This window comes from Oryctolagus cuniculus, chromosome 9, assembly GCF_964237555.1.
Source record: "Oryctolagus cuniculus chromosome 9, mOryCun1.1, whole genome shotgun sequence".
Taxonomy (NCBI): Eukaryota; Metazoa; Chordata; class Mammalia; order Lagomorpha; family Leporidae; genus Oryctolagus; species Oryctolagus cuniculus.
The window spans coordinates 60,409,741-60,436,068 of record NC_091440.1 but is presented as its reverse complement, the minus strand read 5'-3'; the positions used below and the strand labels follow the sequence as shown (position 1 = coordinate 60,436,068).

Sequence of the window (26,328 nt, the reverse complement as noted above, 5' to 3'; positions counted from 1 at the left end):
ACAGAGACAATACTCAGCCATTATGTAAACAGTCCAAACTAAATGATTACAAGAAACTCTTTGTGGAATCAGTGGAGGGTTTTGGCTCTTAATAGTATATATCTGATACAATTATTCTGTAAACCTGTTATCTAATGATTGAAATATTTTTGGAGTTAAAGAGATTCCTTGGGGCTGGGACTGTGGTGCAGCGGAATAACGCCCTGGCCTGAAGCTCTGGCATCCCATATGGGCACCGGTTCGAGACCCGGCTGCTCCTCTTCTGATCCAGCTCTCTGCTATGGCCTGGGAAAGCAGTAAAAGCATTCGCGTGGGAGACCTGGCTTTGCATTGACGCAGCGCTGGCTGTTGCGGCCAATTGGGGAGTAAACCATCGGATGTAAGACCTTTCTCTCTGCCTCTCCTCTCTTTGTGTAACTCTGACTTTCAAATAAATAAATTAAATCCTAAAAAAAAATAACAGTTCAAAAAAAAAAAAAAAAAAGAGAGAGATTCTAAGGAATCTATTGCATTGTCTCCCCATTCCCAACAGACTGAGTTGGTTATAATTATGTTTTGTTATTCTCTACCCAGCAGTTGAATTCAAGAGGTCACTTAAATTAAGTCAGTTGATTCACGGTGATGGTTAATTTTATATGTCCAGAAGTCATACCTTTTACCCTGACTGTGAAGAGTAAATTGAGGGGAGCCCCTAACATTATTATAGAGCTCAGTGGTCACTCTTCTAAAGGTCAGAGCTTATAGTGAATGGGAAAACCTAAGAGCAATGAGAGTAATTGGATCCCAGGATGGCAGCACTCAACTGCCAAAGTGAGAGGTACACTGTTGCTGTGTTGGACATCAGAGTCAACGCAGCAATCGCAATAGTCTGACTTTTGCAAACTTACAATGTTGATCGTGGTATTGCTAGAAGTAAAATATATAGAAAATCTCCTAATTTCTTATTTGGTCTGATAAGAGAAAAGTTCTAGGTCAAGTGAACAAAAGTCAAACCTAAGTCATAAGATCAGAGCCACTGCCTCTCAGTTCCCAGACTTGAGCCTGTTTACAAACCCAAAACCCCTTGAATGAAGGGGGAGATGAGTCTCTTGAAGAAAGACTGTGGTACACTGCCAAAAAGCACTTTATACTACTAATCTTTCTTTCAGCCTCCCCAAAGGGACATATGGCATTGTAGCATAGCAATGAAATTATTTCCTGGGGAAAAAGGAAATCAAATTTTTTTAGGTAATAAAATTATAATAAGGAAAAAAATAAAAGTTAACATAATGATTATTCATGGGGAAGGGAGGAATTATGACTGGAAAGGGCACTATGGGAGGGTTTGTGGGGTGGGCAAATTTCTTTATCTTGACCAGAGTGGTTATCACAAAATCATGTTTGATTCTTATGATTTTCTCTATCTGTATATTATTGTATCATTCAAAAAGTTTGTTTGAAACATATTACCTAAGAAAAAGGTAATATAGGCATTAAGAATTTTCAGCGATAATCATTCTATTCCAGTTAAGCAAGAGCTAACTTTCAACAAATTCTTGAAAACTTCAAAGAACCTATAGAAGTATTCAATGTTATGACAGTATTGTGTTTTTGAGCATTTTTTTTTATATGGCCCAAGATTGCACAGGGTGGTTCAATGCAGAAAAGGACCTAGTATTTTTTTTTCTTGACTATAATAGAACTTGTTCATTATAGAAAATTTATTTTTTATTTTTTAATTTTTTTAAGATTTATTTATTTTACTTGAAAGAGTTACACAGAGAAGCAGAGGGAGAGAGAGAGAGAGGTCTTTCATCTACTGGTTCACTCCCCAATCAGCTGCAATGGCTGGAGCTGCGCTGATCCTAAGCCAGGAGCCAGGAGCTTCTTCCGGGTCTCCCACATGGGTGCAGGGCCCCAAGGACTTTCCCAGGTCATAGCAGAGAGCTGGATCAGAAGTGGAGCAGCCAGGACTTGAACTGGTGCCCATATGGGATGCTGTCACTGCAGGTGGCGGCTTTACCCACTACGCCGCAGTGCCAGCCCCTCATTATAGGAAATTTAGAACCAAACAGACAACAACAACATAAAAATAAAGAAAGTAACATTTATTTATTTATTTTTTTATTTTATTTTATTTTTTTTTTGACAGGCAGAGTGGACAGTGAGAGAGAGAGACAGAGAGAGAAAGGTCTTCCTTTTGCCGTTGGTTCACTCCAATGGCCGCCGCTGCAGCCGGCGCACCGTGCTGATCCGATGGCAGGAGCCAGGAGCCAGGTGCTTTTCCTGGTCTCCCATGGGGTGCAGGGCCCAAGCACCTGGGCCATCCTCCACTGCACTCCCTGGCCATAGCAGAGAGCTGGCCTGGAAGAGGGGCAACCGGGACAGAATCCGGCGCCCCAACCGGGACTAGAACCCGGTGTGCCGGCGCCGCAAGGTGGAGGATTAGCCTATTGAGCCACGGCGCCGGCCCCAGAAAGTAACATTTAAAAAAATCTGTTATTCTCGCATCAGCGCTGTGGTATAGTGGGTTAATTCACTGTCTGCACCACTGGCATCCCATATGGGGACTGGTTGAAATCCTGGCTGCTCCACTTCCAATCCAGGTCCCTGCTAATGCAGCTGGGAAAGCAACGGAAATGGCTCAAGTGCTTGGCCCCTGCATCCATGTGGGAGACCTGGAGGAAGCTCCTGGCTCCTGGCTTTGGCCTGGCCCAGGCCTGGCTATTATGGCCATTTGGGGAGTGAGCCAGTGGATGGAAGATCTCTCTCTCTCTCTCTCTCTCTCTCTCTCTCTCTCTCTGTCTCTTCCTCTTTCTCCTCTGTAACTCTGACATTCAAATAAATAAATCTTTAAAAAAAAAAAAAAAACCTGTTATTCTATTCCACAGAGATAACCAGAACTAGTATTTTGTTATGTTTTCTTTTACATATTGATTCATGAACATTTGGATAATGTAGTTTTGTATCTCAGGCTATCTACTCACTTTCAGGCTTTAGGTTAGAGACATTTAGGATTTCAATCCCTCTGGAAGTAGAATTCATTACTGTTTCTGGATTTTTTCCCTAGGTGGATTACATCATGCAGCCGCTCGAATTTCTGGTGACAGTGTCTATAAGCATTTGAAGTATGAAGGTGGGATTCACCGAGTTCAGCGAATCCCTGAGGTGGGCCTGTCATCAAGGATGCAGCGTATTCACACAGGGACCATGTCCGTCATCGTCCTTCCTCAACCGGATGAGGTAACTCTACAACGACGCCTTGAAATCTCCCTCTATGAAAATGGGTATTGTGCTGAGACAACTTACCTCCTAGAAAAATCTGCTGTTGTTTTTTATGATCACAGATTAGATTTTTATTATTATTACTATTCTTTCTTTAATTGAGAGATAGAAATAGAGGGAGAGACAGAGAGAAAGGTCTTTCATCTGCTGGCCCTCTTCCCAAATGGTCGCAACAGTTGGAGCTGGGCCAAACCGAAGCCAGGAGCCAGGAACTTCTTCCAGGTCTCTGATGTGGATGTGGGGGCCCAACCACTTGGGCCATCTTCCACTGCTTTCCCAGGTATAACAGAGAGCTGGATTTTAAGAGGAGTATCTAGGACATGAACTGGTGCCCAAATGGGATGCTGGCACCACAGGCGGAGGCCTAGCCCACTCCTCCACAGTGCCAGCCTCTATGGTTACACATTTAATTCAAGAATAGATTATAGGTGCAGTCATAGTCATGTTGCATCTTATCAGAAAGCATGTATGCCAGATTGTCCCACTTTGAGTGAGGTTTAGTTTGATCATTTAATTAAGATGGAGACTACACAATTATCTCCATTGTAAAAGTATGTTTTTTCCTTGGTAATTACTGAGTATTCTCTAGGGTACATATATCCTATTCCCAACCACCTCTCATTCATAGTTTCTATTTGTGTCATTCAAAAATTTATTGACATTCTACTGCCTTCTCTTTCCTACCTCCTTCTGCCTACTTTCTTTGTCTTTTGCTGGATCTCAGTGTAAACTGATGAATCAAGTTTTATGTACTGACCTTGAGATTCAGATTAATGTTATAATTCAGTGTGCTGTAATCATTATTCTTGCTGACATTCAAATAATTCCAAATTTGACTCTTAGTAGGCTTTTTAGTGTACCTCTTTTGTCCTCTTGAAATGACCCCATTACTCTTTGAGTCTTGATTTTTTGGTTCAATTAGTTTCTCAGGTCATCTTGTACTATCTTGTCTCAAATCTGGAGTCAGTCAGGTCTTTATGGTGTGCGACATACACAAAAATCAAGATTTGGGTAGATATGCTCCTATTACTGGAGTATCCATTCTTTTTTTTCCCCTGATTTTTGATTTATTCATTTGAAAGAGTTACAGAAAGAGAGGGAGAGAGAGAGAGAGAAAGAGAGAGAGAGAGATCTTCCATCTACTAGTTCCTTCCCCAGATGGCCACTACAGCCTGGGCTGAGCCAGCCAAAGCTAGGAGCCAAGAGCTTCTTCCAGATCTCCCATGTGGGTGGCAGGGGCCCAAGTACTTGGGCCATTTTCCATTGCTTTCCCTAGGCCTTTAGCAGGAGCTGGATTGGAAGTGGAGCATCTGGGACTTGAACCGGTGCCCAACTGGGATGCCGGCATGCAGGTGGTAGGTAGCTTTATGGGCTGTACCAGTATGCCAGCCCTGGGGTATCCATTCTTACAGACTCAGTGAACAGAGCTTGGAAATACATATTTTTAAATCACTGTTTCATATTATTATTATTATTATTACCAGTTCAAATATAACATAGGCTTCTCCCCCCCCCAACTGCTTGTATTTTTTATTTATATTTCTTTTCAATTAGAGTAAAAAGTCTTTTTTTCTTTATCTTTTAAAGATTCATTTTTATTTATTTGAAAGGCAGAGTGACAGAGAGAGAAAGGGAGAGACATTGAGAGAGAGACCTTATATCTGCTGGTTCACTCCCCACATGGTTGCAATGATGTGCGTGCACACACACGCACACACACACACACAGTTTGAGAATAAGTTTTACAGTTAATTCTTATAATACAGCTCATTGAGGACAGAGGTCATGCATGGGAAGTTAGTGCACAGTGACTCCTGTTGTTAATTTAACAATTAACACTCTTATGTATGATGTCAGTGATTACCCGAGGCTCTTGACATGAGCTGTCAAGGCTATGGAAGCCTTTTGAATCCACAATCTCCATCAGTATTTAGACTAGGCTATAAGCAAAATGGAAGTTCTTTTCCTCCCTTCAGAGAAAAGTACGTCCTTCTTTGAGGGCCACTTCTTTCCTCTGGGGTCTCACTTACAGAAATACGTTATTTAACGCATTTTTTTGCCATAGTGGTTTGGCTTTCCATGCCTGAAATTCTCTCATGGGCTTTTCAGCCAGACCAGAATGCCTTAAGGGCTGATTCTGAAGTCAGAGTGCAATTGAAAGTGATTGTTATTCTATGAGTCTGCTGTGTGGATTGCTTCCCTTGTTGGAATATTCTCTCCTTTTAAATTCTATCTATTATTATTACCAGACACTTGATCTATTTATGTAATCCGTTTAATACTTAATCCTATCTATATGTTCACTTTAACACTTAATGTGATCAATTTAACACTTAAGATGGTATTTATATTACCCAGCTTAATAGGATTTGTGGTCCCGTGACAAGTTTTTAAGCTGTACCCTTAGAAGTAAGTCCATAATAATGTATGCAGAACTGTACAGCTTTACAGTTACAAACTTCCTCCTCCCTCTCTTACTCCCACTCTTATTTTTTTGAGATCTATTTTCAGTTGATTTTATACACATATGATTAACTCTGTGTTAAGTAAAGAGTTCAACAGATAGTATCAAGAAGAAAACAAAAAAACCTGTTCCTCTACAGTTAAGACAAGGGCTGTTTAAGTCATTGCCTTTTTTTTTTTTTGACAGGCAGAGTGGACAGTGAGAGAGCAGTGAGAGAGAGAGAGACAGAGAGAAAGGTCTTCCTTTTGCCGTTGGTTCACCCTCCAATGGCCGCCGCAGCCGGCGCACCGCACTGATCCAAAGCCAGGAGCCAGGTGCTTCTCCTGGTCTCCCATGGGGTGCAGGGCCCAAGCACTTGGGCCATCCTCCACTGCACTCCCTGGCCACAGCAGAGAGCTGGCCTGGAAGAGGGGCAACCGGGACAAAATCTAGCGCCCTGACCAGGACTAGAACCTGGTGTGCTGGCACCGCAAGGTGGAGGATTAGCCTAGTGAGCCACGGCACTGGCCATGCTTTTCAAAGTGTCAATTTCACTACTACAGATTTCTTTTTAGGTACTCTATTAATTATCACAGATCAAAGAGAACACATGGTATTTGTCCCTTTGTGACTGGCCTATTTCACTAAGTATGTACATTGGTATATATAATTACTTCATATACTGTACCCACAAAAAAATGTAAGTTCCTCTTAATCTTGTTAAGTGTTAATTGAAATTTTAAGGTAGCCAACACAAGTATATTTTAACAAAAGCTGTATAATCTGTTTATCCATTGTATATTAGTCATTTTAGAGGAAACCTACAAAAGAACAACCAACTAAGTGGTATATGATGGTATTTCAAAAAATTCATGGAAAATGAAATGAAAATATGTTGATTTTGGTACATAAAAATTTTGAAATTCATGCATAGTTTTTCATGATACATTATGAACTTTTTGAAGATCCCTCTAAGAATACTGAACCATTTAGGAGCAGTGGTTTAGTATTTGCTACGTCAATGTTAGGAGTAACGGTTCAGTATTTAGTAAATCAATGTTTATATATACACATATCTCACATAGATTATAATCTTGTTTCATATCCCAAAAATAACCCATCCTGGTAGATGGGTTTGTTTACAAAAGAGAAAATGAAGCTCAGAAGTATCAAGTAACTTGCCTCAGGCTGCCCCACAGATACCAGTTGGGATTCAAACCCCATTCAACTGGCCCCATAGATGGAGCTTCTTTTTTACTTTATATTTATTTTCATTTATTTGAAAGGGAGAAAGAGAGAGAGAAAGGGACAGAGAGATATTTTTCTACCCAGTAGTTCACTCCCGACATGGTCCCAGCAGTTAGGGCTAGGCCAGGCCAAAGCCTGGAGCCTGGAATTCAATCTGAATCTCCCAGGTGAGTGATAGGGACTCAAGTACTTGAGCCATCACCTGTTGCCTCTCAGGGTATGCATTGACAGGAGCCCAGAACTAGAAGCAGAGCTGGGACTCATTCCCAGACAGGTGCTGGTATCCTTAGCAGCATCCTAAACACCACTTCAAACACCCACTGCGAGCTGGGGTATCTTCAACTACATGGTCCTGTCCTTTACATCTCTATTCCTTGGTCACCTCTGTAAGTGGGCTGAAACAGAAAGGCGGAATGTCACCTTGTCCAATTTCAGCTAGGAATATACCAATGTAGAGCAACTCAAATTTCTCAATGTTCTGCAAGTGACAGTCAAAACGCCATAGATACTGGTTTAAGACATTCAAATAAATTTCATGAGTAGGTAAACTTGCAAATAGTGGTTCCAGAAATAGTAAGAATCAACAGTAATAAACATACATACTCTCTGATGTATTTTTTAATGTAGTTTGTATGTTATATTTAATCTAACTGGGGGATAGTGAATGATGAACCTTATGAAAGATTACTTAACCCAATGGTCTCATAATCCTACAGGAATAGAGTTTATAGTTCTTTCTTTAGTGTTAGTTCTCTCTCCTCTTTGGCCGTTTATTTGAAAGAGTTTGGACTGAATTTAGTATTAATGTATTCATGGAGTGCAGAATTTACTTATGCTGCGCCTTTTGTTCTAGGTAGATGTGAAAGTGGATCCCAAAGATTTGCGAATAGATACATTTCGAGCCAAAGGAGCAGGAGGGCAGCATGTTAATACAACAGACAGTGCTGTCAGACTTGTCCATATCCCCACAGGTAAGGAAGTCCCTTTGCATTTGTACTTTCTTTCTTTTTTTTTTTTTTTTAAGATTTATTTATTCATTTGAAAGGCAGAGTTACACTGAGGCAGAAATAAAGGCAGAGAGAGAGAGAGAGGTCTTCCATCCACTGGCTCATTCCCCAAACGGCTGCAACAACTGGAGCTAGGCTGATCAGAAGCCAGGAGTCAGGTGCTTATTTTTAATATGCATTTTTGGCTCTTTTTTTTGAAGATTTATTTTATTTATTTGAAAGACAGAGTTACAGAGAGAGGTAGAAACAGAGAGAAAGGACTTCCATCCACTGGTTCACTCCCCAGATGGCTGCAACAGCCGGAGCTGCACCGATCTGAAGCCAGGAGCCAGGAGCTTCTTCCTGGTCTCCCACGAAAGTGCAGGGGCCCAAGGTCTTGGGCCATCCTCCGCTGCTTTCCCAGGCTGTAGCAGAGAGCTGGACTGGAAGAGGATCAGCCAGGACTAGAACCGGTGCCCATATGGGATGCCAGAGCTTCAGGCCAGGGCGTTAACCCACTGCACCACAGTGCCTGCCCCTAAAATATGCATTTTTAAAATTTATTTATTCACTTCACGTACAGACAGACACAGAAAACTCTCATCCACTGGTTCAGCCCTGAAATGCCTGCAATGGCTGGAACTGGGCCAGATCAGAGGAAGAGCCGGGGGGCCAGTGTGGTGGCGTAGCAGGTTAAGCTGCTGCCTGCAGTGCCAGCATTCCATAGAGGTGCCGGTTAGGGTCCTGGCTGTTCCACTTCTGATCCAGTTTCCTGTTGGTGCACCTGGGAGGGCAGTGGAGGATGGCCCGGGTGCTTGGACCCTTGCCACCCACATGGGAGACCCAGAAGAAACTTCTGGCTCCTGACTTCTACCTGGTCCAGCCCTTGCCATTGCGGCAATTTGGGAAGCGGACCAGCGGATAGAAGACCTCTCTTTCTCTCACATTCTGTCTTTCCTTCTTTCTCTGTAACTCTGCCTTTCAAGTAAATAAAAAAAGCAAAAGACAACTTAGGGAGTGGGGCTACTTTCATTATATAATGATTAGAGTAGAGAAAATTGTTAGAAAACTGAGTAACAAGTAAATAAAAAAATTTAAAAATATAAAAAAAGTGGAAGAGCCAGGAACTCAATCCAGGTCTCACACAAAAGTGGGAGGGACCCACCATTTGAGCCATCACATTAGCAGGAATCTGGAATTTAGAACAGAGCAGGACTTAAACCTAGGCACTCCAGTATGGGATATAGGCCTCCTAACTGGCAGCTTAAGTGCTGTGCCAAAGGCCCATCCATTGCTTTTATACTTTTTTTCATGTCTTATAAAACCATTTAGCATTTGAAAGGAAATAGTCCTCTGGTAGTGTGTGGTTCCTTACACAAAGCACTAAAGGTTGTCACTGGGATTGTTGATCTGAGGTCCCTGTTGTGTTCACATTCTCCTTCGGTTAGGATGGGTATCTCTCACAGAGTATGCAGATGGTGGCCAGACCGATTCAAAGAAACTGCCTTGGTCATGCTGAACAGGAGTGAGTGTCCAGAATTGCTCTAGCCTAAGTACAAGTGAAACACAGAACCAGTATTGGATATGTCACTGCTAGGGATCTTTTGTTGCCTTATGCATTAACTGCTAGCTGAATGTTGGTAATTTTGATTTACCATGAAATAGATCTGTAGTCCTTTAATGTAATTTAAAATATTTCTATCATTTTTAGATTGCAAAAAAAAATCTTTTTTGCTTTTTCTTTCCTTTTTCATGTTACATGCATATGCCTTTAAAAGCGCAATGGTAAAGTCCTGTGTCAACAAACAGAAGCTCCTTGAACATTTTACCTCTCCCCCACTCATCTTACTTAAATTCCTATTTCCTAGAGACAACAATTTTAAATTCTTTTAGCTATTTTAATAATAGGCAAATAGTGCTCTTCTGATTAAGTAATTATAGAGATTACATATTAACTTCTTAATATGGTAGGTGAATATTTTGGTTCTCTTTTCCTCTTTTAAATATTTGTATTTTGGCAAAATTAATCTTTACTGTTTTTGTATAATGAACAGGTAAATAGCATTTGCTGCTTATCCAAGTAGTACTCTATGAGTTCATTTGGTAGAATCAATTAGGAATATACTTCAATATATATAGCATTCCAACAGCTAAGATCATACTGAGTGGGGAAAACTGAGTTTTTCTAAGATCTGAAATAAGACATGGATGCTTATTTTCTTTTTTTTTTTTTTTTAAGATTTATTTATTTATTTGAAAGAAGGAGTTACACAGAGAGAGAAAAGGCAGAGAGAGAGAGTTCTTCTATCCGATGGTTCACTCCCCAGTTGGCTGCAACAGCTGTATCAGAAATGGAGTAGTGAGGTCTTGAACCGGCACCCACATGGAGTGCTGGCACTGCAAGCTGCGGCTTTACGTGCTATGCCACAGCATCAGCCCCTACAGATAACTCTTTAATATCCTGATTTCTTTTGCTTTGGGTAAATTCCCAGGAGGGAGATGGCTGGATCATATGGTAGGTCTATATTCAGATTTCTGAGGTATCTCCATAAGTATCTTCCACAGTGGTTGAACCCACCAACAGTGGATTAGGATACCTTTTCCCCCACATCCTCACTAGCATTTGTTGTTTGTTGATTTGGGTATGAGAGCCATTCTAACTGGGATGAGGTGAAACCTCATTGTGGTTTTGATTTGCATTTCCCTGATGGCTAGTGAGCCTGAGCATTTTTTTCAAGTGTCTGTTGGCTATTTGGTTTTCTTCTCTTGAAAACAGCCTGTTCAAATCCTTTGCTTTTGTTGTTGGTGAATTTCTTGAGCTCTTTATAGATTCTGGAAATTAACCCTTTATCAGTTGTGTGGTTTGCAGATATTTTCTTCCATTCTGTCAACTGTTTATTCACTTTGCTTAGTGTTTCTTTTGCAGTGCAAAAACTTCTCAGCTTAATGTAATCCCATTTGTCAATTTTAGCTTTGATTGCCTATGCTTCTGGGGTCTCTTCCAAGAAATCTTTCCCTATGCCAATGTCTTGCAGAGTTTCCCCAATGTTCTTTAGTAATTTGATGGTTTCAGGTCTTAGATTTAGTTCTTTTATCCATCTTGAGTGGGTTTTTGTATAAAGTATGTTTATTTTTTTAAATTTTTTGTAAGGTTTGTTTAAACCAATTAATTTATTTTTAAAATCTTTCCCATCATCCTTTTTTTTTTTTTTTAAGATTTATTTATTTGAAAGACAGAGTTAGAGAGAGAGGTAGAGCCAGAAAGAGAAGTCTTCCATTTGCTGCCTCACTCCCCAAATGACTGAAATGGCCAGAGTTGAGCTGATCCAAAGCCAGGAGCTTCCTCTGGGTCTCCCATGTGGGTCAGGGGCCCAAGGACCTGGGCCATCTTCCATTGCTTTCCCAGGCCATAACAGAGAGCTCATCAGAAGTGGAGCAGCAGGGACTTGAACCGGTGCCCATATGGGGTGCCAGCACTGCAGGTTGGGGCTTAAATTCATTGTGCCACAGTGCCGGCCCCAAAACCAATTTCAACTTTACTCAATGTGTTCATGTATTGAGATATCATATGGTATTCTTTAAGTATGTGTATTTTTTCCCTGTCAGTTAAAACATGAACTAAGGAGGGAGAGTCGGAGCTCAGGGAATGAAAATATAGGTTGAGTATCTTTTATCTGAAATGTTTAGGACTAGGAGTATTTCAAGTTTTGGAGTTTGCAGATTTAGCAATATTTATATAGACTTTACTGGTTGAGTATCCCTAATCTAAAAATCTGAAGTGCTCCAATACTCTTTAAGTGTTATATCAGTGCTCAAAGAGTTTAGGATTTTGAGTGTTGGGTTTTCAGAATAGGACTGCTCAACCTATGTGTAACCATCTGCTCTGTCTTCTCAACCAGAATTTAAACAGCCATCTACAGCTTTGATCATCAAAACCCAGGCACAGGTCCTGAGGTATGCTGGGTATGCTGAATCTAAGATGTTTGTATGTTTTGTGATCTTTTCCTGGTTAGCCTTTCCTTTTCAATGTTCTTCCGTTAATTTGGACTGTGGAGACTATAGTTAATCTCTGATCCTTGTTATTTTTCAGGACTAGTAGTAGAATGCCAACAAGAACGCTCACAGATAAAAAATAAGGAAATAGCTTTGCATGTGTTGAGAGCTAGACTCTATCAGCAGATTATTGAGAAAGACAAGTGTCAACAACAAAGTGCTAGAAAACTGCAGGTAAGATTCATTTCCTGTAATCGTTTAGTAACTCTGGATAAAAAGTCATTATTTTATGTAGGAGATGTAATGTTTGTTCTTGATCAAATTGAAATGTCTTAGAGCATAGGGAAATGTACTCATTTTTATGTAAGCAATAACTTATAAGCATGTATATTGACAAATTATGGCTAAATTGGGCATGCCAGTTTGCAAATGAGTGGGTGAAAGATGTAGAAATTAAACATGAATTCCTAGGTATTTCCCATCAGTGTTTATATCATAATTGTCATAAAAGACAAAAATTCTTTGGAAGTTGACATTTTCAGATTTTTCAATTTAAAAACCTATGTTGTTTTTCTTTTTATAAAAATGTTATCTTTATTTATTTGAAAAGCAAAGGGAGGATATGAGAGAGAGAGAGAGCAGTAGAAGAACTCCATCCTGGTCTCCCACATGGGCAGCAGAGGCCCTAATACTTGAGCCATCTTCTGCTGCCCTCCCAGGTAGTGTAGCCGGGAGCTAGATCAGAAGTAGAGTGACCAGGATGTAAACCAGTAACCTGATATGAGATGCTGGCATTGCAGGCAGTGGTTTAACTCGTGCCACAATGCCAGTTCCAATATATTTGGAGTTTGAAGTATCAAAGAAACATCCACGTTAATTCCATAACTAAATGCTATAAACCTATAGTCTTAAACATGAAGCTCTGCTCATGCTTCTTTGTTAGTTTATATATATGACTATAAGAAAATATTTAAACTGGTAACAGGAAATCTACTTTTAAGTAGATTCATTTGTAATGAAGGTTATTATAAACTTAAAATATGAATTGCTTTTGCTGTGGTGCAGGTGGGAACCAGAGCCCAGTCAGAGAGAATTCGGACATATAATTTCACCCAGGATAGAGTCACTGACCACAGGATATCATATGAAGTTCGTGACATTAAGGTAATATTTACTGAATATTCTTCATATATCCTTAATTTTCAAAGACAGTATAGTCAAATTCTAGAGAGTTATATGTAAAATATTACCAATTTAAAATCATTAATTACGTATTGTATATTTCAAAATTGCTTAAATAGTATATTTTAAATATTTTCACTACAATAATAGATAAATGAGTGATAGATTTGTAAATCAGCCTGATTTTATTATTCCCCACTGAAAACATATATCAAAACATAACGATGCACCCCATGAATATATATATAGTTCCCAACTTATGGTGGTTCAACTTACAATGGTGTAAAAGTACATCCATATGGAAACTCTGTTTTTTCCTTTCAAACAGTAGTCAGTAAATTACATGAGCTATTTAACACTTTATTATAAAGTAGGCTAGTTATTAGATGATTTTGTGCAACTATAGGCTGGTATTACTGTTTTGAGCACATTTAGGGTAGGCTAAGTGAAGCTATGGTGTTCAGTAGACTAGGTATAAATGCATTTTTTATTTATCATATTTTCAAATAATTATGGGTTTACTGGAAAATAAACTCATCATAAACTGAAGTGTATTTGTAATTATTAGTCAATTCAAAGTATATTTTTTAAATTAAAAAAAATCTGTATGAAGGCCAGTAAAGAGACTAGTAGAAATGACTAATTTAGGAGTGAATCATTATAAGTAAGCCTGAAAGAGTGATAAGAATCTTAACTACAGGGCAACAGATAGTGGAAAGACAGACGAGGTGGACGGGAAAGAAAGTGAACATCTTTGGGACATTTTGCTCAGATCTCCTCCCTTGTTCTAGAGCTTGCCCTTCATTTGAAGAGCAGTAGCCAGGACTAGAACAGGGCCCATATGAGATGCCGGCGCTTCAGGCCAGGGTGTTAACCCGCTGTGGCACAGCGCTGGCCCCTAGAACTTCTTTCAACGTTAGAGTCAGTCCTGAAACCCTGCTGCTGCTTTGTCAGCTAAGCGTAGGTAATATACTAGATCTTCTATTGTCCTTTCAGCAGCAGTGCTCATAGCATCTTTTCTTTTTTTTTTTTTTAACTTTTATTTAATGAATATAAATTTCCAAAGTACAGCTTATGGATTACAATGGCTTCCCCCCCATAACGTCCCTCCCACCCGCAACCCTCCCCTCTCCCACTCCCTCTCCCCTTCCATTCACATCAAAATTCATTTTCGATTCCCTTTATATACAGAAGATCAGCTAGTATACATTAAGTAAAGATTTCAACAGTTTGCTCCCACACAGAAACATAAAGTGAAAAATAATAGATGATTTTTTAAATGATGCTGAAATCAGATCAGACCTATTGTCATGTTTAATCCCAGTGAGAGTCAAGTTGGGAATTGATAATTTCTTCTTCTTTTTTTTTTTTTTTTTTTTTACAGAAGATCAGTTTAGTATACATTAAGTAAAGCTTTCAACAGTTTGCACCCCCATAGAAACACAGAGTGAAATATACTGTTTGAGTACTCGTTATAGCATTAAGTCTCAATGTACAGCACGTCTTAGCATCAGTCTTACCTCCTGCTTTTTATTCCACTTTTATTGGAAATTTCCCCTTGCCCTGGACTTTAAATGTATGTGTTTCTGTGCCTATTTTCTTTTTTTTTTTTTTTTATTTGACAGATAGACAGTGAGAGAGAGAGAGAGAAAGGTCTTCCTTCTGTTGGTTCACCCCCTAAATGGCCACCACAGCCGGCGCTGCACCGGTCCGAAAACCAGGAGCCAGGTGCTTCTTCCTGGTCTCCCACGCGGGTGCAGGCACCCAAGCACTTGGGCCATCCTCACTGCCCTCCCAGCGCCCATATGGGATGCCAGCGCTGCAGGTGGAGGATCAACCAAGTGAGCCACAGCGCCGGCCCATCTGTGCCTATTTTCATACTTAATCTTTTTATTGAAATGCCTCATTTATTTGAGGAAATACTATCCTGTATTTTTTTTTTTTAAGTAGACTTTTTATTTATTTGAAAGGTAGAGAGAGAGAGAGAGAGAGATCTTCCATCCACTGGTTTACTCTTCAAATGGCTGCAATAGCCAGGTCTGGGCCAGGCTGAAGCCAGGAGCTAGGAATTCCATCCTAGTCTCCTACACGGATGCCAAGGGAGTACTTGGTTCATATTCTGCCTTCCCAGGCACATTAGCAGGAAGCTAGATCAAAAGCAGTATAGCCAGGACTCAAAAGAACACTCCAGTATGGGATGCTGGTGTCTCCACAATGCCAGCCCCATGATGATGATTACTGCTACTACTACTACTACTATTGCTGCTGCTGCTGCTATTTTTAAGATTCAATTCAAATGTTTTCTTCATAACTGATTCTGTGCTGGGTGCCACTTTCTTGTCAAAGTGAATAACTCTTCCCAACCTTTGGTCTCTTCTCCATTATTTTTTAATTGATTTAATTGTTTTATGATGTTTATTTACTTAATCTATCTCTCCCTCTAGATTGTTAGCTTCTGAAAGTTACAAACTACAACTCATTCACCTTTGATATTCATATCTCTATCACTTTTTTTTTTTAAAGATGTATTTATTTATTTGAGAGGCAGAGTTACAGAAAGAGAGAGAAAGAGAGAGCAAGGTCTTCCATCTGCTGGTTCACTCCCCAAATGGCCACAATGGCTGGAGCTGTGCTGATTTGAAGCCAGGAGCTTCTTCTGGGTCTCCCATGTAGGTGCAGAGGCCCAAGCACTTGGGCCATCCTCTGTCACTTTCCCAGGCCGTTAGCAGAGAGCTGGATTGGAAGTGGAGCAGCCAGGACTCAAACAGGTGCCCATATGGGATGCCGGCACTGCAGGTGGAGTCTTAACTTACTACACAACAGCGCCAGCCCATCTAGCACTTTTTAAAATTCAACTGAACTCTGAATGTGTTGTGATTATTATCAAGAGTGATGATACCTGGGGCCGGTGCTGTGGTGTAGCAAGTAAAGTTGCTGCCTGCGGTGCTGGCATCCCATATGGGCGCCAGTTCAAGTCCCGGCTACTCCACTTCCAATCCAGCTCTCTGCTGTGGCCTAGGAAAGCAGTAAAAGATGGCCCAAGCCCTTGGGCCCTGCACCCACGTGGGAAACCCGGAAGAAGCTCCTGGCTCCTGGCTCTGGATTGGTGCAGCTCCAGCCATTGTGGCCAATTGGGCAGTGAACCAGCAGATGGAAGACCTCTCTCTCTCTCTGCCTCTCCTTTCTCTGTATAACTCTGACTTTCAAATAAATAAATAACTCTTAAAAAAAAAAAGTAATGATCCCTTTTATATCAAAAGATATAAGCACCTTGATGATACTATAATAATGTGAGCTCCAGGTGTACTTATTTTATAAGCAATTTCCTATTATATTCAAAATGACATTCTTAATTTTAAGATTATGTCATAATACTTTTGTTTTCTGTTAGTTTTGCTATACTCTGGTGTTTTGAGGAATACAAAGATATTAAAACATATCATTTCCCTTACAGTTTAGCTCAAGAGATGAATATGTGTACTTATCCAAAGTTCAACTTTAAGACCATTCAAGACTAAATATAATATTAGTTCATACTTACATAAAAACTTTCAGTATTCTATGTTCCACATATCAGCATTAAAGTCTTTCCATTAAGCCAATGTCTAAATTTTGAGCATTTCTAAAATATAAGAACGTGTGAATTCACTAATCCAAACAACTCTATTACCCAAGAAGGGTACTTGAATTCATTATTTTAGTCATTTTTCAGAGAGAAACTGTGGGGAAGACTATAGGAAGTCTAAATGAAACAGTTTTTACCCAGTGGAATTATTTGGAGGTAATCATAATAGCAAAATTTTTTCTCAACTTTATTTTTTTTTAAAATTTGTCAAGCATATATAATGTTTAAAGACTTCTCCAGTGAATACTCCACAGCCTGTACCTGGGTTTAACTGTTATTAACATTTGCTATATTTGACATCTCTTTCTTCTATACCTCTTCCTTCTCTCTGTAAACATCCATGTTACTGTTGAACCATTTGGAAATGAGTTGCAAACCTCAAGAAACTTTTTCCCTAAATATTTCAACAAAAATATTATTTGATTACACAAGACTTTTAGATTTTAAAACCATTGTATTTCCAATATAATAAGTAAACTCATAAATTAGTAACAGATTAAATAATCTAAATCTAGAGTTGACACAAGAAAGAAAACCTGAATTAATCTGAGTAGACTCCATCTGAGCCAGATCCAGAGGATGTGTCAACAAAACACCTGCCAGACTGAGATATTTCAGTTAGTCGCAGGGAAATAACATGATATGAGTGAGTAGGGTAGAATTCTCAGGGCAAGAATGAAAAGCCATTTTTGTAACATACAAAAGAAGAAAGAATTCAGCAAGTGTATCTTCCCCAAAATGGTTTGGGAACCTAGAATTGTGTTCTCAAAAAAGTCAAGCAAAAGAATTTTCAAGAGAGGGTGGTGTTCAGCTTCGCAAGTTGGTTCAGATTTCTTTGTTTTGGTGTATCCAAACAAATCTCAGAAGATTCATTTTAAGGCAAAATACTAATTTAAACAATTTGAAAAAAGCAAGAATTCTATTTACTCTTTGGGATTCATTTTTCAAAATAAAAAGCCAGAAAAAATTGCAAATCCTCTCAAGTTAACAATTGTGCTTATTATATTATAAAACATGAGCAATCCTTTGTTGTTACTAAATAATGACTGTAAAGAAATGAAATGAGAGTGGGCATTTGCTCTATCACTTAATATACCAGGTAAAACACCCAGATCTCATATCAGAGTGACTGTGTTTATCCTGGTTTTGCTTCCAATTCCAGTTTCCTGATAATGCAGATCCTTGGACAGCAGGTATGGCTCAGGCTGATGGGTCCCTGGCCCCCATGTGGGAGACCTGGATTAAGTCCCCAATGCTAACTTCAGCTTGGCCCAGTCCCAGCCATTGCAGGCATTTGGGGAATGACACAGCAGACAGGAGCTGTGTGTGTATATGTCTTTATCTCTCTGTTTTCCCCTCTTTCTGGCTCTCAAATAATCTTTTAAAAGATATAAATATACCCTAAACTCTTTGTTTCTTACCTTTCTTGCTTTATCTTGTTCTTTTTTAGATTTATTTGGGGCCAACACTGTGGCACAGCGGGTGAAGCTGCTGCCTACAGTGCTGGCATCCCATATGGGTGCAGGTTTGAGTCCCAGCTGCTCCACTTCCAATCCAGCTCCCTGCTAATGAACTTGAGAAAGCAGCGGAAGGGTGGATGGAAGACTTCTCTCTGTCTCTCCCACTCTTTAACACTGCCTCTCAAATAAATTTATTTGAGAGGGAGAGACAGAGATCAAGATCTTCCATCTGCTGGTTAACTCCCCAAATGGCCTCAACAGCGGGAGCTAGACTGATCCAAGGCTGGGAGCCAGAAACTTCTTCCAGGATTCCCACATGGGTGCAGGGGCCCAAGCACTTGGGCTATCTTTTGCTGCCCTGTCAGTTGCATTAGCAGGGAGCTAGGCTGGAAGTGAAGCATCTGGGACTCGAACCAATACCCATATGGGATGCCTGTGCTGCAGGCAACAGCTTTACCTGCTATGCCACAATGTCGGCTCCCTTCTTTATTTCTAATAATCAAGTTTCATAATAACTTTGTCTCCTACCAGGAATTTTTATGTGGTGAGAAGTGCCTGGATCAGCTAATTCAGAGACTCCTTCAGTCAGCAGATGAAGAAGCCATCGTTGAAATTCTGCATGAAAACCTCAAATCAGCTAAATAAATGTTAATTTATTGCTTATTATATAATGAAATGGGTCTGTGTCAAGAAGTACATTAAAGCATGGATGTCTTAATGTATATTCATAAGATGCAGCTATAAATAAACTATACATACAAATATATATATATATTGACAGGCAGAGTTAGACAGTGAAAGAGGAGAGACAGAGAGAAAGGTCTTCCTTTTGCTGTTGGTTCCAAGTGGCCGCTAAGGCCGGCACGTTGCGGCCGGGGCGCTGCGCTGATCCGAAGCCAGGAGCCAGGTGCTTCCTCCTGGTCTCCAATGTGGGTGCAAGGCCCAAGCACTTGGGCCATCCTCCACTGCCTTCCCGGGCCACAGCAGAGAGCTGGACTGGAAGAGGAGCAACTGGGACAGAATCTGGCACCCCAACCGGGACTAGAACCCGGTGTGCCGGCGCCGCAAGGCAGAGGATTAGCCTAGTGAGCCGCGGCGCCGGCCCTATATTTTAATGAATCAGAGTTACATATATTTTTTAAAGATTTATTTATTTATTTGAAAGGTAGAGTTACAGAGAGGCAGAGGCAGAAAGAGAGAGAGAATCTTTCATCCATGGTTTCACTCCCTAAATGGCCACAACAGCCGGAGCTGGGCTGATCTGAAATCAAGAGGCAGGAGCTTCTTCTGGATCTCCCACGCAGGTAAAGGGGCCCAAGCACTTGGGCCATCTTCTGCTGTTTTCCCAGGCCATAGCAGAGAGCTGGATTGGAAGTGGAGCAGCCGGGATTTGAACTGGCGCCCATATGGGATGCTAGCACTGCTAGCAGTGGCTTTACCCACTATGCCACAGTGCCAGCCCCAGAATTACATTTCTTGACCTAAAGGCTTATTTTTAATTTCCTGTATATTCAACTCCTTAATTAGAAAACAAGCATACATCTTTGAAAAGAGAAATATGTTGATCAATTTAAGCTCAGGAACTGCAAAGGAACTGTAGTTGGAGTCTTAGGAATTGCAGTTTAAGAGACAACACATTCAGATAGCTCTGAATGAGTGTTTTCACAGAAAGAGGCAAAGTAGAGAGTTATATAAAGAAGTAGTACTGATTTATTACAGAGTAGTAAAAATTCTTTTGTTAGAATCTTAACATTATGAGAGAACAGGAGTTACATGACCAATTAAATATAAGAAAAGAATGCTTATACATAGTGAACATGTTCCTAGAGAAGACTCTAGGGGCCGATGCTGTGGTGTAGCGGGTAAAGCTGCCACTTTTACCTGCTCCGCTTCCGAACCAGCTCTGCTATGGCCTGGGAAAGCAGTAGAAGATGGCCCAAGTGCTTGGGCCCTGCACCTGCGTGGGAGACCCAGAGGAAGCTCCTTGCTCCTGGATTCGGATCGGTGTAGCTCTGGCCATTGCAGCCATCTGGGGAGTGAACCAGTGGATGGAAGACCTCTCTCTCTTTCTGCCTCTCTGTAACTCTGCCTTTCAAATAAATAAATAAATCTTTTACAAAAAAAGAAGTCTAATATCCTTTGGATATGGATCCAGAATCTCCGAATACAGTGTAATTATTTCATCATTCCAGATGCCTGTAGTCAAAGGGTGAAGGGGACCATAACTTCATATTTCCTTTTTTTAAAAAAAGATTTATTTAATTTTTGAAAGGCAGAATTACAGAGAGAAAGAGAGAGAGAGATTTCCATCTGCTGGTTCACTCTCCAAATGGCCACATCAGCCAGAGCCAGGAGATTCATTCACGTCTCCATGTGGGTGCAGTGGCCCAAGCACGTCAGCCATCTTCCACTGCTTTCCCAGGTGCTTTGACATGGAGCTGGCTTGGAAGTGGAGCGGCTGGGACTCAAACCAGCACCCACAGGGGATGCTGGTGCTGCAGGCAGTGGTTTAACCTGCTGGGCCACAGCGTTGGCCCTCATAAGTTCATTATTTCAAATAACCACTTGAGACATGTAAGTCTTTTCTTTTGAAGCATCCCAAATCCATTTTGAAAAGCTCTTTATTTTTTAATTTTATTAATTAATTAATTTTATTCTGTTTCTTCATATGGTTTACCAGGTGGGGTGATAATGATTTATCAGGTATATACATACAACATTCTATGTGAGTAATAGCACAAGTGCCCTTTGGGAGGCAGTGATACTATTGAATGTTACATGGTTTTGCAAGACCACTTTTCTTGTTAAGGAATTTCAGTATTTACCAAGCTTAATGTTTGTTGACTGTCATTTAAAGCTTACTGGGTGGGAAGCATTATGGCGCAGTAGGTTAATCCTCCGCCATTGGTGCTAGCATCCCATATGGGTGCCGGTTCTGGTCCTGGCTGCTTCTCTTCTGATCCAGCTCTCTGCTGTGGCTTGTGGAAGCAGTAGAAGATGGCCCAAGCGCTTAGGCCCCTGCACTCATAGGGGAGACCCAGAGGAAGATCCTGGCTCCTGGCTTCAGATCGGCTCAGCTCTGGCTGTTGCAGCCATTTGAGGAATGAACCAGCAGATGGAAGACCTTTCTCTGTCTCTCCCTCTCACTGCCTGTAACTCTACCTCTCAAATAAATAAGTAAAATCTTTAAAAAAAAAGAAAAATGCTTATTTTGTAAATTTAGTTAATGCCTCTAATGTGGGCATTCACATCTTCAAGTCCTAAAGAAGGAAGAAACACAGAAAGTATATGGCCATACCACTGAAATACTTAGCAAACCCATTTGGCCTTTAGAGTGGAAAGTTAGTAGGGACAATATCAAGGATGGATGGAACATGGTCCTGTGTCCCTGGAAAACCAAAGTGCAATGTCGTATCCAACTGGGGTAAAAGCTAGAGGCAAAGATTGGCTCCACAGAGGCACTGAGTTCCATTAGGTACTACCCAGTACTGGTGGTCTCAAACAGTTTCAAATCATTCAGAGGTTTTTAGGGTTATTATATTGGTATAGGACTTTGGTGGACACCACCTAAGGTGATGAGTATCATTTGATTGATTGGTTTTAGTGTCGTTATCTTGTTTCCAGTGGAACTTCCCTAACAACAAGCCACTTCAGTGTGTCCCAGGGGCCGGTGCTGTGGGATAGCTGGTAAAGCCACCATCTGCAGGGCTGGCATCCCATATGGGCACCATTTCAAGTCCTGGCTGCTCTACTTCCGATCCAGCTTTCTGCCATGGCCTGGGAAAGCAGCAGATGTCCCAAGGCCTTGGGCCTCTGTACCCACGTGGGAGACCTGGAAAAGGCTCCTGGCTCCTTGCTTCCGATTGGCACAGCTCTGGCCGTTGTGGCCGACTAGGGAGTGAACCAATGGATGGAAGATCTCTCTCTCGCTCGCTCTCTGCCTCTCCTCTCTCTGTGTAACTCTGGCTTTCAAGTAAATAAATAAATCTTAAAAACAAAAAAAGAGTGTCCCATAATTCAGAACTATTGGAACTACTCACAGTTCAACCTAAGAGGTTGGTGAAGTCATCCTGAGTCTTTTATTCTATGCTTTTTATTGATGATCTTAGGGTTTCATCACATGAAGATGTAAGGTATATGAAGACATCAGAGTTATCAAGAGTCAAAGGAGTCTCGATTAGTAATATCAGAAAACCATAAAAATAGGAATGGCCTCTTTCAGACAAAATATAGTTTCTTTTTTATTTATTTTTTTAACTTTTATTTAATGAATATAAATTTCCAAAGTACAGCTTATGGATTACAATGGCTTCCCCCCCATAACGTCCCTCCAACCCGCAACCCTCCCCTCTCCCCTTCCATTCACATCAAGATTCATTTTCGATTCTCTTTATATACAGAAGATCAGTTTAGCATACATTAAGTAAAGATTTCAACAGTTTGCTCCCACACAGAAACATAAAGTGAAAGATACTGTTTGAGTACTAGTTATAGCATTAAATCTCAATGTACAGCACACTAAGGACAAAGATCCTACATGAGGAGTAAGTGCACAGTGACTCCTGTTGTTGACTTAACAAATTGACACTCTTGTTTATGGCCTCAGTAATCACCCTAGGCTCTTGTCATGAGCTGCTAAGGCTATGGAAGCCCCCTGAGTTCACTGACTCTGATCATTTTTAGACAAGGCCATGGTCAAAGTGGAAGTTCTCTCCTCCCTTCAGAGAAAGGTACCTCCTTCTTTGATGACCCGTTCTTTCCACTGGGATCTCACTCGCGGAGATCTTTCATTTAGGTTTTTTTTTTTTCCCCAGAGTGTCTTGGCTTTCCACGCCTGAAATACTCTCATGGGCTTTTCAGCCAGATCCGCATGCCTTAAGGGTTGATTCTGAGGCCAGAGTGCTGTTTAGGACATCTGCCATTCTATGGGTCTGCTGTGTATCTCACTTCCCATGTTGGATCATTCTCTCCCTTTTTTATTCTATCAGCTAGTATTTGCAGACACTATTCTTGTTTATGTGATCCCTTTGGTTCTTAGTCCTATCATTATGATCAATTGTGAATAGAAATTGATCACTGGGACTAGTGAGATGGCATTGGTACATGCCACCTCGATGGGATTGAATTGGAATCCCCTGGTATGTTTCTAACTCTACTGTTTGAGGCAAGTCAACTTGAGCATGTCCAAATTGCACATCTCTTCCCTCTCTTATTCCCACTCTTATATTTAACAGTGATCACTTTTCAGTTAAGTTTCAGCACTTAAGAATAATTGTGTATTGATTACAGTATTCAACCAAAAGTATTAAGTAGAACAAACAAAAAGAAAAATACTAAGAGGGATAACGTATTAAGTTGCGCTTCCCAATCATTCCCTTATAATGGGGATATCCACCAAGGAAGTCCAGAGGTGCTAGACATAGGTGAGTGGCCACAAATACAGCAGTTGCATTTGTTCTTGAAAGTAGCATATATTAAGACTTCTTTCAGGGACCATGTCTGTTTTGTGACTAGGGAAGTTTCTTTGAGTGTGTAGAGCTGCAGAAACCATGAGAAGGAGGGGTAGTGTTTCCTCCTGAGTGTGAAGCAGGCGCTTCTTGTTGCTCCGCTGCAACTACATCTGCCGTAGATGATTTTCTCCTCCGTTAGTAGAGTAAGAGGGAGAGAACGCCGACTGAGCGCTCACCATCTAAAGGAAAAATAGCTTATTATTGGGCCCTTTGAAGAAAACCACTGGAGTCAAAGATATCTGTGCATGGTGTGTGTGTGTGTATGGAGAGAGAGAGAGAGAGAGAGAGAGAGAAAGTACTTATAAAGCCAGTTCATGATTCTGTGTGCTTAATTTTTCTAGGTCTGGTGAGTTACTTGCCAGGCATCTAGTAAACTTGAATAAATGGTCTTCAGTAAACCATTCAGGTTGGGTAGCCACCTGTTAGTCTTATTTAATTTTTCTCTGAGTCCATATCCCATAGTTTAGAAGCACAGAGTTGGTTGATAACCCTGATGTTCCAACATCATTGGAAACAATTTTTGTGAAGATGTTTCTGGGATACATAATCACCAGGTTAAAGATTGTGTGATGAGGTTGCTTTGTCTCTGGGTTATGCTGTGAAAAGGCTGCTCTACAAATTACAAGCTGCTCTACACTTGACAGTAAGTAAGACCTCCTTTAATCACAGCAGTTTCATAGACTCTTTCATTTAGTCTCATAGGCCTGCCAGGAACATTTCAAAGAATGACAGCTGGCTTTTTACCTGAAGGAGCAGATCTAAGGTTAAGTAATACTGAGATTAGAGCCATAGGCCAAAAGAGAAGAAAGCTTTCTATTAGTTTAGCCAATTGAGTTTTTATTATTTCAGTAGTACATCCCATTAATCCTGAGGACTGGAGTATGGTTTGCGCAATGGAAGTGTTGGAATACAGACTAACCTGTGCAAACAGATTGTATTGCTTGTCCAGTAACATTAAATTCTAGCCGGCGCCGTGGCTCACTAGGCTAATCCTCCGCCTAGCAGCGCCGGCACACCAGGTTCTAGTCCCGGTCGGGGCACCGGATTCTGTCCCGGTTGCCCCTCTTCCAGGCCAGCTCTCTGCTGTGGCCCGGGAAGGCAGTGGAGGATGGCCAAGTGCTTGGGCCCTGCACCCCATGGGAGACCAGGAGAAGCACCTGGCTCCTGGCTCCTGCCTTCAGATAGGCACGGTGTGCCGGCCGCAGTGCGCCGGCCACGGCGGCCATTGGAGGGTGAACTAACTGCAAAAGGAAGACCTTTCTGTCTCTCTCTCTCACTGTCCACTCTGCCTGTAAAAAAAAAAAAAAAAAATTAAATTAAATTCTCTCTCACTTTGCAATCCAAAGAATACTCATCCCTGAGAAAGCATTATATTTTCTAATAGTATTTTTCTAACTGCCCTGACTGCTGTGCCAAAGAATCCACCCAGTGAAGAAACTTAGAAATATAACTCATAAGAGTTTGAACATCATTTCTTGTTTGAAAATACTTTTTTTATTAATTTAACATTTTAAATAAGCCTAACTTAGTATCTCTTTGAAATTCTAGAAGTCCTCTGGTATATCCAAAGTTAGTCTGAGGTCAAAAGACTCAGTTTAGAATATTCTGTTTGGTTTTGGGGAGTTTGTTAGATATATCAGAGTTTAAAACACTTGATCAAAATTGGATCATGGATCATTATGAATTAAAAGTGACAAACGATTTTAAAGGCACAGGCATTTGTCACGGTCATTGAGATGCCACCTGAGGTATGTGCATCCCATATAGCAGTGCCTGATTGGAGTCCTGGCTCCTGTACTTCCAATCTAGCTTCCTGCTAGTGCACACTCTGGGATGCAGCAGATGATGGCTCAAATATTTGGGTTCCTAACACCCACCTGTGAGACCCAGACTGAAGTCTGGACCCCTGACATTGGCCTGTACCAGCCCTGGTAGGCATTTGGGGAAAGAGCAGATGGAAAAGATCTCTTTCCCTCCCTTCTTCCCTCTCGCTTTTAAATAAAATGAAAATTAAATTTCTTTTTTAAAAAAGAAATTTCAGAATTCTTAAAAAGTACATTTATAAACTTTTATCTCAAATCTTAAACAGCTAATAGAGACAGAAGTTGTCTGGATTACATTTAGTCTTAATAGATATGTCTGTTTTAATTAACCAATAATGTTTTTATTTATCAAGGATTATTAAAGTTGTATGAACTTGGAAAATTGGGTTATTTATGAGTATACAGTTTTTTAAAAGTTTGGTACTATGTATACCATTCATGCATATACATGTATATAGAAAATACAGAAACAAAGGCCTTATAGCCGTTATTTAAAATTTTTGCCAGGGCTGGCACTGTGGCATAGTGGGTAAAGCTACCTCCTTCAGTGCTGGCATCCCATATGGGCACTGGTTCAAGTCCTGGCTGCTCCACTTCCAACCCACTCTCTAGTATGGCCTGGGAAAGCAGTAGAAGATGGCCCAAGTCATTGGGCCCCTGCACCCACATGAGAAGACCCAGAGGAAGCTCCTGGCTCCTGGCTTTGGATCGGTGCAGCTTTGGCCATTGCGGCCAATTAGGGAGTGAATCAGCCGATGGAAGACTTCTCTCTGCTTCTCTTTCTCTCTGTGTGT

At 40.8% G+C, this 26,328-nt stretch overlaps 1 protein-coding gene and 1 non-coding gene across 5 annotated transcripts in view; both read left to right on the top strand.

Annotated features, from left to right (window-relative positions):
- MTRF1 (mitochondrial translation release factor 1) overlaps positions 1 to 21,404 on the top strand; it is a 36,089-nt gene extending 14,685 nt beyond the window's left edge. For all 4 annotated transcript variants that reach the window (XM_017343503.3, XM_051850025.2, XM_051850026.2 and 1 more), the window contains 5 exons: positions 3,050 to 3,222; positions 7,809 to 7,926; positions 12,032 to 12,168; positions 13,000 to 13,098; positions 18,733 to 21,404. In XM_017343503.3, the coding sequence (XP_017198992.2) occupies positions 3,050 to 3,222; positions 7,809 to 7,926; positions 12,032 to 12,168; positions 13,000 to 13,098; positions 18,733 to 18,846 (641 nt within the window). In that variant the 3' untranslated portion in view covers positions 18,847 to 21,404. The remainder of the gene's footprint in view (positions 1 to 3,049; positions 3,223 to 7,808; positions 7,927 to 12,031; positions 12,169 to 12,999; positions 13,099 to 18,732) is intronic.
- A 2,273-nt stretch (positions 21,405 to 23,677) lies between these two features.
- On the top strand, positions 23,678 to 23,884 carry LOC127492261 (small nucleolar RNA U3). Its single transcript, XR_007921399.2, has one exon. It is a non-coding gene; the product is annotated as a small nucleolar RNA U3 (small nucleolar RNA).
- The last annotated feature ends 2,444 nt before the right edge of the window (positions 23,885 to 26,328 follow it).